Genomic DNA, 17,013 nt, shown 5'->3' with positions numbered 1-17,013 from the left:
CTAGGCTTTTCTATCGGCGTTCACACAAATCGTCAAATCGTTTCACTTGCGCGCTTGATAACAGCAATGGCAGCAGCGGCTCCCACGCGTTCAAAACGAGCGGTCGGCTGAAGCGTGCACCTCTGGAGAAGCTCTCGGGATGGGCGTGCGAGGCGTGGGCCACGATCCCATCGACCATAATTGAACGTTCGTTCATAAGTGTGGCATCGCAAACGCACTTGAAGGCACCGAGGCCGAGATGTTGTGGTCAGCGGAGAGCGACGAGGAGTGAGATGAGTGAGATTACTTCGGGAAATAAATCGCCCGTTTCTCTCGCATTCGTTTGTCTGGGTCACAAAGTCCCGTGCGCGTTACAATCGGAGGTGCAAGTTTTTTCGGTTAGAATCGGGGGCGCGTTAGAATCGGGTAAATACGGTATATGCTACTGCTCTGGAAATTCAAAAGGCAGCTTTTCCATAACAGCCCTCTAAAATTCGACGTAAACTTAAATAGATTAAATTAGTTTTCCCAATGCAAATGTCCGTCTTTGCCCAAAACAATTTCGTGAGCAGGAGTTTATTTCAGTAACTACTGGCCTTTTGAGTAACCGCAGTACAGGGCAACACATGGATTCCCAAGCTAAGGTTCCACTATCCCTTTCGAACTGATTAAAATGTTTTCTCCCCCTCTCTCTCCCTCTAAACTGACATGTTATCTGGCCCTACTGCCGTGGTTAGAAAAGCACTAAGCCAAACTCATGAATTTATGCTTGTGCAATGGCTTGCAGAATTTCGATTCTCACTGCCTTGAAAAAGTTCCACAGGACTTGACTGCATTCAAATAGTAGCGTTCGCGCCTATCGTTGCTGGTCACCACCACAACAAGCAGAGCGGTTGATGCACAGCAGGCAGCATCGACCCGCTTTGCACCACAGCGTCCAGCAGAAGGGGTGCCCACCGTGCAGGCTCTTCTGGACGGGCGTTCCGGTGATGCACCAGCGGTTGGTGGCGGCCAGCTTGAGTGCCATCTGGGCGGCCTTGGTGGCCGTGCCTTCCACCATCTGGGCCTCGTCCAGGCACACCCGCCACCATGCCAGCGCCGTCAGGGGGCACGGGGTGGGCAGGAACTTGCGCGGGTTGCGGAACAGCCGGCTGTCCGAACCTGGGCACGGCATTGCCCAACGGTCACCTTCTCCACCTCGCCGCCGTGCTGCTCAGGGTAACGGCCAAAGTCGATGTCAACGCTGACTGGCATTATTACTACACTGAAAGTAGGCACGTCTGTTTTCTTTGCTTCTGCTAAAATAAAATTACACTTTTTGCATTACTGTTTATTTTAGATCTAAGTTTAAGCTCTTAGGGTATCTCACACGTGAAGAGCTTGAGTGCTGAAAAACTTGCAGACTCATCACATCCTGTTCTTCATCGTCAGCTGGCACTGCTTTCCATTTGCTGACTCCTTCATGCAAGACACGTGCCATTCGGAATCATGCATAAAGGCCTCACTAGTGAACCACTGCCTGCCTTACTCCTTTGAAAGGGGGCCATGAAGACAAAATACAAGTTTTTTTTTATTCGAAGCGTTTGGTGTTTTATAGTGCCCTCAACACTTGTCCAGCAGCAAACAATGCTTTACTCATTGAGAAATTAAATAATTTAAGCCAAAATTTTGATTCTCCCATCGCATCTTGTGTTTCGTGACATCGACAATGACGTATCCAGGGCATGTTTATGAAACAAAAGTTAGTATGTTGACTAAGGCTTCCGCCCGTGGCACAAACATTTGTTGGTACCCAGGTTGCCATCTCCCTTCAAACATTTCATTTCATTTCATTTTATTACCTTAAAGGTCCCCGGAGGGACATTACATAAGGGGTGGGGTTACACAAAAACGTACAAAAAAGCCATGAATTAGTTTGAAAAATGGCTTGTGACGCTATGCATAAATGTTGATGGACAGGTGATTGCTGCAATATGGTGGGGGAGGTCATTCCAGTCTTTTGCTGCACGAAGAAAAAATGAGGCAGCAAAAGTAACGGTGCGGGAACGTTGACGGGTAACTTGAAAGATATGGCCAATGCGATGTGATCTGCGAAATGGGGGGCAGATGTAAGGTTCGATTGCAAGTGGACTGTGAAAAAGTTTATGAAACAAGCAAAGGGTAGCAATGCGGCGGCGGGAAGACAGAGGGGACAGGCCAATTTCTACTTTTAAAGATGACACGCTAATGTGATAGGCATATGAGAAATGAATGAATCTAGTAGCCCGGTTTTGAAGTGATTCGAGTGCAGTGATGAGATACGCGTGGTGTGGGTTCCAAATTGACGACGCGTATTCGAGCTTGCTTCTTACGAGGGATTGATAATCTAGTAATTTTACATGGCGAGGTGCGTTGCACAGATGACGTTTTAGGAAGCCGAGAGTACGATTAGCAGCCGCGATGATAGTCCGGATATGCTCAGTCCAAGTTAGGTCACTGCACAAAGTTAGGCCAAGGTATTTGTATGATTGCACAAGTTGAACATTAGTGTTAGAAATTATGTAGGAAGTGGTCAGCGGGTTATGGAGACGCTGAAACGACATAAGTTTACATTTGCTAGGATTAAGTTCCATTTGCCAGTGTTCACACCAACGCTGTACTTGGTTAAGGTCACATTGGAGGCTAATTTGATCGGATACATTAGTTACTGTGCGGTACAAAACGCAGTCATCAGCAAACATGCGTATGTTACAAGTTAAGTTCGTTGGGAGGTCGTTAATATATATTAGAAATAACAAGGGGCCAAGGACGGAACCCTGAGGGACACCTGATGTAACTGGAATAAAATTGGAGAGCTGATTATTTACAAGGACAGATTGGGAACGGTTATTTAAAAATTCTTGGATCCAGATTAAGACTGCGGGGTGTAAGTTTAAGTGGGAAAGTTTCAGTAACAGGCGTTTATGGGGTACCTTATCGAATGCTTTGGTGAAATCTAGAAATATGGCGTTGGTTTGAAGGTTATTATCGAGATTGGAATGAAGGTCATGGACAAAAAGTGGTAGCTGTGTTTCGCATGAAAATCCTTTTCGGAAGCCATGTTGTGCAGGATGAAAAAAATTAACCTTGTCAAGAAAACTGATACTGTGAGTGAATATGACGTGTTCCATGATTTTGCAAGGCACCGACGTTAAGGAGATTGGACGATAATTTAGAGGCGAGTTTTTGTTACCGGTTTTGAAGACTGGAATGACCTTCCCTTTTTTCCAATCGTCGGGCAGTTGGCCTGTTGAGAGTGACTGTGAAAACAATAAACATAAGTATTCGGCACAGACATCTACAGTGTTTTTAAGGAACTTGGAGTTAATATTGTCTACACCAGCAGAGGACGACAGCTTTAGGTTGTTTATTATAGATATTATACCGGACACGGAAAATGTGATGGATGGCATGAAGAGTTCGATAGTGGAAGTCGGCATGAAAAATGGAAGGTCTGTTTCTTTTGTGAACACTGATCCAAATGCGTTATTAAAGATGTTTGCACAATCGACGTCACTCACTGGTCTGCCGGCATCATCGGTGAAGTTAGTCGATTGAGTTGGGTGAGGGTTGATTATTTCGAAAAACTTGCGTGGGTCACTTTTTAGAATGTTCGGCAAGTTATAGTTATAGAAAGAGTGCTTTGCTTCGCATATCTTTCCTAGGTAGTCATGTTCAGCTACATAGTATTTTTCCCATGCGCATTGGCTTCCCTTCTGTTTGGCTGAACGAAAGAGGCGTTTCTTTTTGTTTTCTAGGCGTTTTAATGTTTTGGTGAACCAGGGCTTTTGAGTGTCGGCCTGGAAATTAAATGTGGGTATATATTTGCTCACAAGATAATCCACTTTGTCCGTAAATATTTTCCAATTATCTTGCACGCGTCTATTTTGGAATAATGATTCGAATGATGGAAAGAAAGAGCGGAGTTCATCAATGATAGCTGTATAATTTCCTTTGTCATAAAGACGTATAGTTTTTTTACTTTTCTGACGAGACACCGGTTTGAACGTAAACTCAGCATGAATTACCTTGTGATCGCTGGACTCGTGCTGCCCCAATCTGCAGCCTCACCTCCAACGGTATGGCCTAACAATACCGTTGGAGAACCACTGGGGCTCTTCGATTTACAGTCTCGGACTCATCGTGGACTCCCCGAGAAGCAGTCCAACATTTGGTTTTCCCATGTATCCCTATGCCTTCGGGGAATTCTCCGACTACCCGCGGACTATCCGCGGTGAGTCCGAGAGTGTAAATCAAAGAGCCCCACTGTCTGCACACGGTTTTTTTCTTACCACACTTGTACCTGGCTTGTTACACTTGATAGTAATCGTGTCGTGAAAGAGTGCGTATGGCTCGACAGGAAGGGCTACTGATGCCAGTTGGCCAGTGTCGTGTTAGACCAACCAAATACACTCGACTGCTGTGGAGCGTCAGCCGGCATAGTGCCCGCCGTATGTACCAGAGCTGCTACGCTTAGAGCAGGTTCACTCGTGAATTCCGTTGCTTAGCCCAACACTGTTACTGCTATACATAAAAAGAATGTGCACTAAATTTACACGCCAATACATAGCTCCTTCTACAAGTGTAGCCTGCAAGTTTAACTACAAGTTTAACCAGGGGCATCGAAACAGGGGGAGCAGGGGGAGCGACGGCTCCCCCTAACGTGAAAATGGGGGAGCACGGCTCCCCCAGTCAACGGGCACTTGTAGAATTACGATGAGCCCCAGACGGCCCCGAGGGAGTTTATTTATTCACCATTTATTATTTCATTTCTTCGTGATTTATTACTAGACGAAATTTACTTCCAATCGCGGCCATCGCGCCTTCCACCCCTATGCTTACCCCCGTCGATACACGCGTCCGCCGTGCCTTAGCCAGACAAGGTTTGGGAGCTGGTCCCTCAAGTGCTGCATAGTAGAGTATTGTACAATAATAATCATTATTTATGTATGAAGCTCCATGGGCTACACCGCGCCACAGAGAGCGAATCACGTAACGGCGGCAAACTACGGTCACCATGGTAACGCGATGTCCAACGACGGGAGTTCTAAATGCTCAAGCTGAAGTAAATGTCGGTAAAACTGGTAAAACCGAGCGACACCGTCTCTAGAAGGAATCGTGACTGATGCGGTCAAGGGGAAGCCCCCCTCTCCCGCATCCTTGCAAGAGGAGCTGGGAGCTCCAATCCTCCGATTTTGATATCGCCAGGCTTGCTGCACAATTGCTAATGCTGCCGTCACTTGTGAGCAGTGAATGCGCCTCCATCCAAGACATTCACATATTACTGCAGAATCAAGCTCACAACGTGAAGCAAATTTTTTATGAGGTTTCAAACTTATGGTTCTTATTCTCACGGTCCCCGCGCCGTCTGCGTCATCCAAACGATCCTTCAGTACACTGCAACGTGTGAAAACTTGATTTCGGAGCACATTGTCACAGGAAAGGTTGACTCGTCTATGTACTCCTATTGCACGTGCACGGGTCTCTGATGGCCAATTTGAGCTTAGGCTCTTCAATCCAGACATTTGTTGACCAGTATTGACCACTTGAAACGTTACTGAGGGGCATGCGTGCTCGAACTGCAGAATAAGTGGAATTGTTCAGCTCCAAGACGTTTGGAAGTAAACAGAGTATCGTTAAAAAACTGCGCACTAAACGTCCATATTTGCCACTCCTTTTTAATTATTTGTCGCACTTGGCAAGCCATCTTGTAGTGTGTTAATATTACGAGATATTATTGAGTAAGTCTCATATTCACCGCTCGGCAGGAAAGATTTCTGTGGTAGAACTGACGACAAGAACTAATTCTTATGTGATTGGAACATAAGAGTCGTCTTGCATACCCGGTACTCAAACTGATATGAAAAACACGCTTCAGTTTCCATATCCTGAAACAAACCGGAGAACACTACAAATTCATCTCACATGTACAATTTACACAGCATAACTTTACTTCAACTGATCTTTGTATTTCGCTCATTTTCATTGCAAGTATTTGTTGTGCAAGCTTTCTTTTGGTGTCATGAATGTGCAGATGTACATTTATGGTTAGAAAGCATGTGGAGAGATGATCTGGTAGTTTGTACTAACCCTGTCAGTTTTCCGTTACTGTTTTCATATATTTGTAAAGTGAGCAGTGCTTTCTTGTACATTAATAAATAAAAATGTACAGAATTGTGCCTGCTACCGTGGTCTTGTAGAGGGTGCACAGTTGCCATCAAGACACTAAGGCCAGGTTCAGACTGTTGTCGCAACTGTCGTAATATCTTTAAATAATGGCGTCCTTTGACGCCTCAGCCAACCTAACTGCCTGAAATGCCGTTTTTCAACGTCCATAGCTCACGATGTGCCTGTTACATCGGAAGTCCTAACACGTCATAAGTGGCTTTTTGAGTGCTCCCCAGCATCTGCCATGGTGGATAAACATTTGATTGTATTTTATTTGGGTTCATGTTGGTAATTGTGCTTATTTATTTCATCTGGTCATCTGCAATACTGGGCATGCATGAGTCCTCAAGAAAAATACATGATGATGATGATGATGATGATGATGATGTCATGGTGGGAGTTTTTAGCTCCCCCAGCAAAAAAAAAGTAGTTCCGACGCCACTGAGTTTAACAATAGTTTATCTACAAGTTTAACTGTTTAGCCTGTTTAATTTGCATTGAATTTTGTCGACCTCAGCCAATCGCAACAAACCGCCCATAATACATCACAGGTTTAGTGCAGAAAAGTAGCTAGGGTGTCGTGTGCCCATTCCCTGTTTTCCCCATTATACAGCTTATTTTACTAAAATTTGCATAAGAAGTGGAGTTGGTGTTATTCTCACGAGGCAATCATTTGAATGAACCAAAGTTGCATTTTGTCTTCCTGGCCGCCTTTAAAGCCATGCTTACCTTCTCTCATGCAGTTCAAATTAATCTCACACTATGGTTATCAAAAAATTACCACCGATGTTGAAAACCGCACCAAGAAAAGCACAGGGCAGCTTTTCTTTAGGACCTTCCCATTGCATTTACCTTGATTTTATGTCTGGTGGCTTTTTTTATTCCTTTGCCTGACAGATGCCTAATCATTGTATTACATTCCGTTAGATGCACAGAAACAGCATGCACCAGGCTTTCTTTACTACAATTCATACTGATTTGAGAATGCTTCTTGCTGGCAAGAAGCTGGTAACTTCTTGTTTGCCTATAGTAGTCAGATTCAAATGGGATTCAGATTATGGGGTTAAATGCACCGTAGCTACACTTGGGCTGTGAGGAAGGAATGCCACAGTGGAGGGCTGTGGATTAACTTTGACTGCAGGGATCCTGACACATGGGCATTGTTGCTTTCTGCCTCCATTAGCAAAGCATCCATCACCATGGCCGGGAGTGAACCCACATCCCTGGGCTGCCTGGCAGGGATCTCCTGAAATCAGCGGCCAGCAGTGGCGAGTGAGAGTGAGCAGCGACTCACTGCTGGCGTGAGGCAGGTCTGTGAAGTTGAGCTCCTTCTTGAGCACCTCGTACGTGGTGAGCACGACGTCATGCTTGGCAAACGTGAGCGGCGACACGAAGCCGTGGCTCTGCACACCCCGGTACTCCATCACGCGGAGCACGTCCTCCTTCTGGTGCCGCTCAATCTCTTCCAGCCACTGGAAGCTGATGCTCGACGGGGACACAATCAGCGTCGTCTTCACCTTGATCTTCTCCTGGCAAGGAGAGATGGCACAGGTTGCACGCCACTGGCAGGCGACAGCCTTGCACGCAGTACTGTAACACCACTTAACAGAGTCATCATAAACCTCATAGGTTCACTTCCCTAAAAGACCAGCACACTTTTAAAGTTGCAACACCACGCTGCGGTTTAGCACTGCAATGATGCTGGCCAAGAGAATACATTACGACAAGGAAAACTTTGCAGAAGACGAGAACAAAAGAAGGAAACTAGACACATGGGGCGCGACTAGCAACACAAGGCTAGTTGGTACGGCAAACTGGACAAGAGGCAAGTAGACACAGGGCGGGACCAGACTGCACCCAGTGTGTCTAGTCGCCTTCTTTTGTTCTCGTCTTCCACACAGTGCGCCTTATCGTAATGCTGGCAAGGATTCCAACACATGGTGTGTCTTACACTTTAAAGGGGCCATGCAGACAAAACACACGTTTTGCTCATTCAAAAGATTGCCTCGTTAGAATCATAGTGACACCACTTTTAATGCACAGTTCGCTGAAATAAGCTATATAACTAGGAAAAAAGAAAATAGCCATGCGACCCACCAGCTCATTTCCCGCAACAGAACCTAGGATGTCATATGTGCCCAGCTGTGCAATTGTCCAAGGCCGGCAAAAGCAAATGCAAATTATGCACGGCCTATAGGGACCGGTCACTGCTCAGAGGGCATGACAAATAAGTACACCCAGCGCCGCCCACCGGAAGCTTGAGCAAACTTTGGGTCGGTGAGAGCCAGACGGCGGCCGCGCGTTCATATGTTCGACACCTTTTGGTTGTTTGTTTTCGCGATTCTTCAATTGTTTTTGAAAGGTGTCTCGTGCTCGAAAACTGTTCCAGCGAATAGTTTCCCATGTCTCAAGTTCTTCTGTGCGGTTTTTGGACAATTACGGGGCTGGACTACTAGTCTCGGCCTCCCGTGCGCGAAAAGTGACAGAAATTGTACGTTGCGGGCAGGTGTACGCCGTGAAAGAAATTGACAGGACAGACATCGTTGCGAAGTGCCAATCTCAGCAAGGGAAGCGTATCTACAGCGCTCCCCTCCAGGTCAGTACCAATTTTTTCGTGTATCACAGCCTAATAAAGTGACTCCAGCATATACAGCAGCGCTCCACGACAGGGGCGTGTTTGTGTTGTTGTTTTCTCTGTACGCGCAACCACACTACAGTTACTTTTTCTGTGGCCGTTATTCAGCTCGGTTGGTGCTGTCACCGATTGACAATGCATTCTAAACGTTATTAGCTGATGACAAACTAACCAAAACCCTGTTCCACCCAGTGTGAAATCTGCTGATGCAGCTGATGGAGCTGCGGGTTTAGTTTCCGCTTCTTGCTTGTGAGCAACGTTAGAGACTTCTTAGTGGCTTTGATACAAGTTGTTCAGGCCGTTCAGAATTCTCCATAAAAGTATTTCCTCCTCCTCCCCCTCCTCTGGTTAAAACATATTAACCTCCTCTTTCACAGTATGTACAACGCACTAAAGAGTCAAATAACATGTGTGAATGCCACCTTGCCTTTGATACCTTGCTACGCTCTCGCTTGGAATGCGTGGCCGAACTCTGTGTACTTCTGAAAACAAAGTAGGGCAGCAGGCGGGATGCATCTTGACATTGGTTTAGGCATCACCCGCTAACTGCTGTGAGCATATTCTTGAGCCGCCTTTTGGCGTCCGTTCGGTGCCGCGAACGTCGCTAAAAAAATAAAGGTTACTGCTGATAAAACAATAGTGGTGGAAACCTTAATACCTTGTGTTATGCAAAAACTACGGCATGCGATTTACAAATATCGCAGTCTGTGATATGAAACACTGAAAGCAAAAGCTTTAGATTTACGGCCCTTCGCGTCTGCACTGCACATAAACGGTAATCGTACTCACGATTTTACTCCTTCCACTGACAAAAAATGCCATGGCTCTCTTACTTGCTTGACTATTCGTACTGCACAAATCCATTTCTTGCGACACTCCTTCTCCCTTGGCTGCCGGGAAAACCTGTACGAAACGATGCCAGGCTGCCCTTCGCGATTGTGGCAGCCCTTCACGCAGCAGAAGCGGCGCTGCCAATATTCTTTCCTACATTATTTTGATCCTTTCGGACATTGCAACTTGCCATCATAACTATGTTTCTTGAAAAACTTCCGCCACACAACCTCGAACCGCACGCACCGCGCGTTTCCACATGCGCTGAACGGCCGGCCACGACATCCACCGACCCAAAGTTGCTAAGGGGCGGCGAGAGTCGGCGCTGTAGTCGCGGGAAAACTTCAGTGTCCGGTGCCTATAAGCTTGCCAAATGAGCTATTAGCGCCTAAATGCAATGCAATGCAATGCAATGCTGTATGTTTGTACTATGTTAAAGGTTGTAGTATTTTGCCCTTCCTGCAATAATCCCTCATGGGATTGGCAGTATGAATAAATAAAAAATAAATATTCATTTTACAACAGTAAGAATGGCACGGTGAACAATGAAAGTTACGAAAATACACATAAACATAGAAGTACCGATGCGTACTGCTGTTGGTACTGCGCACACTATGCTTGTTTTAGCCGCACAGCACTCCGCCGCTTTGGAGTTGTCTTACACGACACTGGCCGATTGGCGTAAGCGACGTCTTTCAAATGCGTGACCTTGTTTGTTGAGGATACCCCATGCTTCACAAAACAATTACTTTCTACAATAACAAAACCAAGCCAGGTGCAAATATAGTCAAAAACATAGCAACCGCGGACAACTGTTTGTGGATGAGTATGGTAATGGTAGTGCCATCTGGGAGGTCTTAGAGCTAGCAAGGCTACAGAGCCGAATGATGCAGTGGAAGTTCATTTGAATACGCGCACTTATGACTTCATTGCTGACGTCCCAAAAACACACGATTTGGCGGGAGAATCAAAATTTTAACCCAAACTGATTAATTTCTCGGTGAACGTGGCATCATTTGCTGCCGGACAAGCACTGAGGGCACTATAAAACACGAAATCTTTTGAATAAAACAAACTTGTATTTTGTCTGGATGGCCCCTTCAATGCTGTCACTCTCACCAGTTGTTTATGTGTAAACTACAATGTCATAAATACGATGGCCAATATCCAGCACCGTGGCTGAAGCACCAGACATGAGCAACAATCTTCTCCCACATTTGCGCGAAGACAACAGCAAAACTTAGAAGTGACAACATTGAGCAAGCTGGAGGTGAGTCTACCGGAGCGCCGGCTCACTCTGTCCAAGCATGAAGATTCGGAGCTTAGGAAAATACGCATGGGCACCCTTCACACAAGATGAGCAGGAAATAAAAAGGGAACTGATGTTAGCCGCTTGAAAGTGGGGTGGGGACAAACCTTACTGTTACATCATTTCGCACGGCAGAGTTATAGGGGCACGTATCAACCACACATCAGATAATGCAGGGCAGCAGTCTTACAGCCACACAGTCCTTATACCCACCCAGTCAGTAGTGAGGCACCGGCACGCCATATAAAATACACCACACTGAACACTAAAAACACCTGTTTGTGAAAGACGAGCGACATTAAACGCAGACATTACAAGGACCCCACAGGAAAGATCGGCATGTAGCACTAGCGTGCGTGCGTGCGTGCGTGTGCATACGCTAGTCCACTGTCCACTGGGTGGGGGGAGGGCAATGCCAGGTGCCCACCTTGTCAGGCTTGACCCAGCAGTGTGGGCAGAGGTATTTTTCTCCAGGGCGAAGGCCATCGCTGGTGGTGCAGGCCAGGTGGTGGTAGGCACGGCACGCCGGGCACCGCACCACCTCCTCACTGTCCTTGCCCAGGTCCAGGCCTCCGCACAGGCACTCCACCCTGGTCCCCTCCGCAAGGTCGGCCAGGTCTTCGACGCACTGCTCTTCCTCGTCTTCCTCGGACAGCCCGTACTCCTCCGTGTCACTGGCACCCGCCTGTGGGCAGGCACACCCACAGTGGGCGAGGGGGGGCCGCTTTCATAAAGCGGAGCACCGTGGCCCAGCGCGCTTATCGGCATGCCGTCCCTCTCGTGTTTCCAATACACTGTCCCATCAGCATGCATAGATGCATTTACTAGCTTTAAGGTTTACCATGCCAAAAGCTCTGGCCCAAGGAATCATGCTGCACCTGAAAGCACATTGTCACTTGCTTCACTGCACCTGTTTCATTATACACAGCTACGCTGCTCACCTTAATTAAGAAGAATAGCAAAGTTTGTTGCATCCCAGGCATGCCCCCTCATTTGCCAAAAGGGCAGCTCCTAGACAAACCTCAACGCAAAGCTAGTGCCCATGCCACACTGTCCCCGCATTTGCTCCTTCACATAAGAGTAAATGCATAAGAGTAAGCGTCTGAGTGGGCTGGCTCCTACGCACCGATGTCGAGTCCGAGGCTGGCATTGGATGGAGAAGGACACAGGCCAGCAGCTCCACAGTCTTCCCCAGCCCCATCTCGTCAGCCAGAATGCCACCTGGCCTCACAGCCACCGCAAAGTCCAGCTGCTCCTCCACAAAGCTGCCACACAGAAACAAGTCACCCTCCACTGAGAATTCGACAAGCAGGCAAAAAACTAGCTGTGCATGCAGCAACATCCAGATACATACCCTGCCCATTACAGGAGCATATGCTTGGGGCAGTGGTTCAGCGATAAAGAACTGCCTAAATTCACAACGCATCTACAGGCCTATGTGGCAAGTAAATTTACTTGGATTCGGGACTTAATGTACTTACAGCCAATCACACAGCTCAATACTGCAACCTGTTTACTGCTGAAACCAGCAGGAACATACCGGACATGAGCACTCCCTTGCTCTTGTACAAACATTTTACAAAACCAGAAAACAAGAGCACTTTGTAAATTCCTCTGAAAAAATTGCAATTTACTTAGACATGAAAGGTCTTAACCCAGAGCTACAACCAAAATTTCAGGTGACTGATGGTACCATGCAGCATCCTAACATGATGAAATTTGCTTTTAAAGCTACCAAGTCATATTTCATCATGTTCCTGGCTTGATATGGCCAACTGTAACTGTGTTAAATAATTTTATAAGCCTAGTCCCTTGAACAAGTTGTTCACTTATTGTGCAGTACAATATTGTCACTGAGTGCGTTCTCAGGGCAATATTCCTTGCCTTAAGTATGACTACCTTCACTTTCACTAAAAAAAAAAATGCCCCATGCAGCATAAAAAAATGTACACCGACAATTACCAAGATTTTACACAAAATGCACCCGCTTTTGAATAACTCCTTCAATTAAAAACAAAGAAATGCTCAAACCATGGCTACAATGGCACCTCTTACACCTACACTGGCCGCAATTCGCAAACATAATGCAAGCAGAACTTATTGAAAGTCTGGTGTTACCAATTCTCAATTATTCCACCAAAAGAAAAATTGACGAGGCTTCAGTTATGAGCAGAGACGTAATGCAATTATTTAGTGCTAGCTTTGTCTTGCCTCCTCAAGCATAAGTTACACTTAATAAATTACTATCATAAATCATGCCTGTAATTATCCCAGGTTATTATCCTCATCACCCCTCCAAGAGTCGTGAGCAGCCAATACTTTCCCTCAGTGCTGCAAAATTCCCGCTCTCATGCAGCAAAAGGAAAAGAAAGTTGAGCATCACAACAAATCAACAGATATCGCAAGCAGACGTGCCAGGTCGAGGCAAAAAGCAGCAGAAGACATTCCTTTTACACCCTCACTGCTATTTTGCAATATTAAGCACACGACGTTGTGTAAGAAGAACTGATTCAACGGGAAGGTAAGTTGGGTGAGTTGATAGGTATTCGTTTTCGGTTCAACACCACAACATACATAAGTGCAAACGACAGGCACCGAAGATGACACAGTGCTTGTGTCATCCTTTCCGTTTGTCCTCGCGACCAGGAAGGAGAAGTATCGAGTTGTAGAACCTGTAACTTGCGTGTCAACCAAACTTGGGCACACGCTTCACTGCATTTCCCATCAAAAATGTAATTCCGGCAAACTCCCTAATCAGTCATCTGAAACGACATTCTGCTACGACTTGCTGTGGTGGCTCAGTGGCTAGGGCACGAGGAAACGGGTTCCATCTCGGCCGCACTGGCTGCTTCATCAGATGGAGGCGAAGAGCAAAAGCGCCCGTCTGTTGCGATGTTGGCGCACGTTAAAGGTCCCGAGGTGGTCACAATTAGTCCGGAGCCCTCCACTAGAGTGCACTTCATAGCCCAGGTGTAACTTCAGCACATGAAACCACCAAAGCTTGAATTCTTTTTTAAATCCAACTAAGTTTTGCAGCAGCAGCAGTAAGCAACAAGGCGCAACGCTGTGACAGCTATTGTGCTGCGAAACAAGCTGGCACGTACAAGTTTAAAATAGAAAAGACGTGGCGCCTCTCACAAGCCAGCGTATTTGTTGTAGTGGAGAAGCTTCCCATTCCGGTCGACCAGTGGTGTGTAGAGGAAGTTGGCCGTCGAAGAGGCGGCCTGAGACTGCTCCCGCCGCAGCATCCAACGGACCACGTCTCTCTGGTACGGACGCAGCGTAGGTTGCAGCGCCGGGTGTTGCACTTCAACCGCACCTTCATCACCGTCACTCTGATGGCACGACTGCACAGCCGCCACTCTCGAATAGAGCAGGTCAATGTCCTGCCTCTGAAATCGCTGACCCTCCCGAGGCCCTAGTAGAAAAAAGAAAACGGGGTGTGTCACTTCATACTGTAGCCGAATGCCCCGCAATGGAGGTCCCCCCGACAGTCGCTGACTTTGGGACCTCCTCCTGTAATGTTTTCACCATGTATTGTTTCTTTTTGCCGTAATAAATTAAATTCAATTCAATTCAATGACATTGCCACCACCATTTCCCTCACGAGAACTGCAGGACCAAGGCCTCAACACTTCCAGCCCATCCCATCCTGCCGTCATCCAAATCTGCTCCTGGCACTGCAGTTTCCAGGTCCCAACCCTACATCGAGCTTTCTGTCTGCCCCAACTCAGCAGCCCTGCTGGTGTAAACCAGACATTCACCAGCTAACTTGGAATGTCAGATAAGCATAGCAATATACATAAGTGTTTAGCAATGAATAAATGAAGTTAACAAGGAAACGTTTCGAACTGACTGCCTACAACGCTGGTCCTGTTACCGTGATGTAATAACCAAGAAAACTGTGCTGGTGACCTGAAACGGCACCTTTCTCTCTCATCCTTTTTGCTTTGAATACTCTCCAAACCCACAGCTACCCACTGCTCTGGCTCAGTGGTTAAGGCGCCGGATAGGCGAGACCAAGGACACAGGTTCAATCCCTGCTGCAGCAGCCGTTTTTTCACGGAGGCAGGAAACAAAAGCGACTGGTTGTAGAGATTTTGGGACACATTAAAGATCCCCAGGCGTTCAAAACTAAACTGCAGTCCTCCTCCCCTACGGCAGACATCAGAGTCCAGGTGCAGCTTTGGTGCATAAATCCTAAAGGATATACAGGTAAACCTGGATGTAATGAAGTCGACAAAAATTAGCAATTTTTCGTTACATGGAGGTTTTAGTTACATGCAGGCTTAGAGGTAGTGCTCACACTAATGAACAGAAACGAAACCAAAATACTATACATAAGTGATGGTGAACTCACCCTTAAAGGATTTACCTCACAGTTCGAAAGTACTACATGATTTGCACCTCCTGTTTTCTCAGGAGCTTAGTCACTACAAGGCACTCCAAAGAAGCTAGGTCACTACCCCCGTATTCAATGTGACTTTTGCCTTTTGTCACTTTTCAGTGCCTGAATCGGTTTCAAGGACAAAGTTTAGCTAAAAGGGCGCCTTTTCGTGAAGTGTGCCAGCTAGGATACTGTGCTGGGCGGTGACGTTCTTCTTGCTCGCCGGCAGAGGCGGTATTTAAAATTGCGGACTTGTCTCGAAAATACAAAACTTTTCGTTTTCTGGCGGCCGAACTCGTCACCAACGAACCGACACCACACATGGCAGTGCAGACGTGCAACAACACGCCAACAAGCAAGCCTAACAATCACCGACCCCCCACTCACTGGAAACGCACGGTAGTCTGCGGTCCGGGAAAAGTTTGCTTCATTAGTGCATTTCTCTGGACGATTTTCCAGAAAAAGTGCAAAAACAATGGCTCATCAGCGTAGCAAATTTATTATGCCAAGGTTAACCGTAGCAATGCCTTCATTACATAGAGGTCGCATGGATTTCAATGGGGCTGCCAATGGGGAATTGAAAAATTTCGTTAAATCCAGGAATTCGTTGCGTAGAGGTTTGTTACATCCAGGTTTAACTGTATAATCCCTCGTAAACTCGAAGTCCTAAAATCCGCTGAAAATTTCGAGATAAGTGGAGTTTCAAGTTAAGCGAAATGCCCAAAATTTGTGGCCAGGTCACTGAAATAACAGCTGATGCTGGTAACGAAGGGAGCTTTTGGATGGGGAAGCAGGTGGAGCATCTTTGTGGTTTCTGTAGCTGCAGGCACTGCTTGAGGCCCCTCTTCGTCCTCGTGGTCAGCTGCATCGTCCACAGCTCTCTCACCGATGTAGGCGTCGGGGACAGCATTCCGGGAACGATAACATTGGCATCGTACAGCGTAAATTTGCATTTCATGACCGGTTTGGTGCATAGTGCGAGCTAAGCATTAGAACGGAGACCTTATCAGCTGTCTGTAGCAGACTTTGCCTTGTTCCCTCTCTGTCAAGATTTAGAGATATCTGCGGTCCCCCCAAAAAAATGTTTCGAGATAAAGGAGGGGCAAATACATATGGCGCCTATGGGAGATAAATTCCCGGCGAAAAAAAAGTTTCGACTTAACCACTATTTCAAGAAGTTCGAGTTGGCGTGGGGTTACTTTATATACAGGCCTGCAGCTACCCAAGGACATTTTATCGATGGCACAATATCAGGGAAATTGCAAAAGTTACATCACCATCATCCCCAATGTCATCACACAAGTACGCCACACGAACCTAAAAAGAAGATGCGTCTGACTGTCGCGACTACACGTGGCTTCCAAAAAGTAGTAGTGGCCGGTTTCACAGCACATTCGCAGACAAGCTGAGAATAGCGGCTTGCGTAAGAAGAAAACAGCGTACTTTCGGAATGGCAGATTCCAAAGAAATGATGGACGAGGGTTTGGATCTCGCAGTTGACCGATGTTCGTGGGGAGTCGCTTGGGTGACTGAGGCGGTGCACCACATTGCAGGGCGAAAGGAGCACGTCCACCACAATGCACGAACTGTCCACATTCGCTGCCACCAGCCAGACCGATCTTCGGTGCGCAAGCATCCGCAGGAGGTCTTCAGCAACCAGTGTTGTCGCAGTGCAGCGCCGCCACT

At 46.8% G+C, this 17,013-nt stretch overlaps 1 protein-coding gene across 5 annotated transcripts in view; it reads right to left on the bottom strand.

The window, feature by feature from the left end:
* Nucleotides 1-17,013, bottom strand: part of LOC144152612 (E3 ubiquitin-protein ligase SHPRH) — a 1,006,539-nt gene that overhangs the window by 27,372 nt on the left and 962,154 nt on the right. For all 5 annotated transcript variants that reach the window (XM_077683944.1, XM_077683943.1, XM_077683947.1 and 2 more), the window contains 6 exons: nt 16,771-17,011; nt 14,079-14,358; nt 12,067-12,205; nt 11,368-11,625; nt 7,460-7,694; nt 937-1,140 (listed from right to left, as the gene is read on the bottom strand). In XM_077683944.1, the coding sequence (XP_077540070.1) occupies nt 937-1,140; nt 7,460-7,694; nt 11,368-11,625; nt 12,067-12,205; nt 14,079-14,358; nt 16,771-17,011 (1,357 nt within the window). The remainder of the gene's footprint in view (nt 1-936; nt 1,141-7,459; nt 7,695-11,367; nt 11,626-12,066; nt 12,206-14,078; nt 14,359-16,770; nt 17,012-17,013) is intronic.

This window comes from Haemaphysalis longicornis, unplaced genomic scaffold, assembly GCF_048455015.1.
Source record: "Haemaphysalis longicornis isolate Haplotype H1 unplaced genomic scaffold, Haemaphysalis longicornis Haplotype H1 scaffold_9, whole genome shotgun sequence".
NCBI lineage: Eukaryota > Metazoa > Arthropoda > Arachnida > Ixodida > Ixodidae > Haemaphysalis > Haemaphysalis longicornis.
The sequence above is the reverse complement of the archived record's forward strand: the minus strand, read 5'-3'. Positions and strand labels throughout refer to the sequence as shown.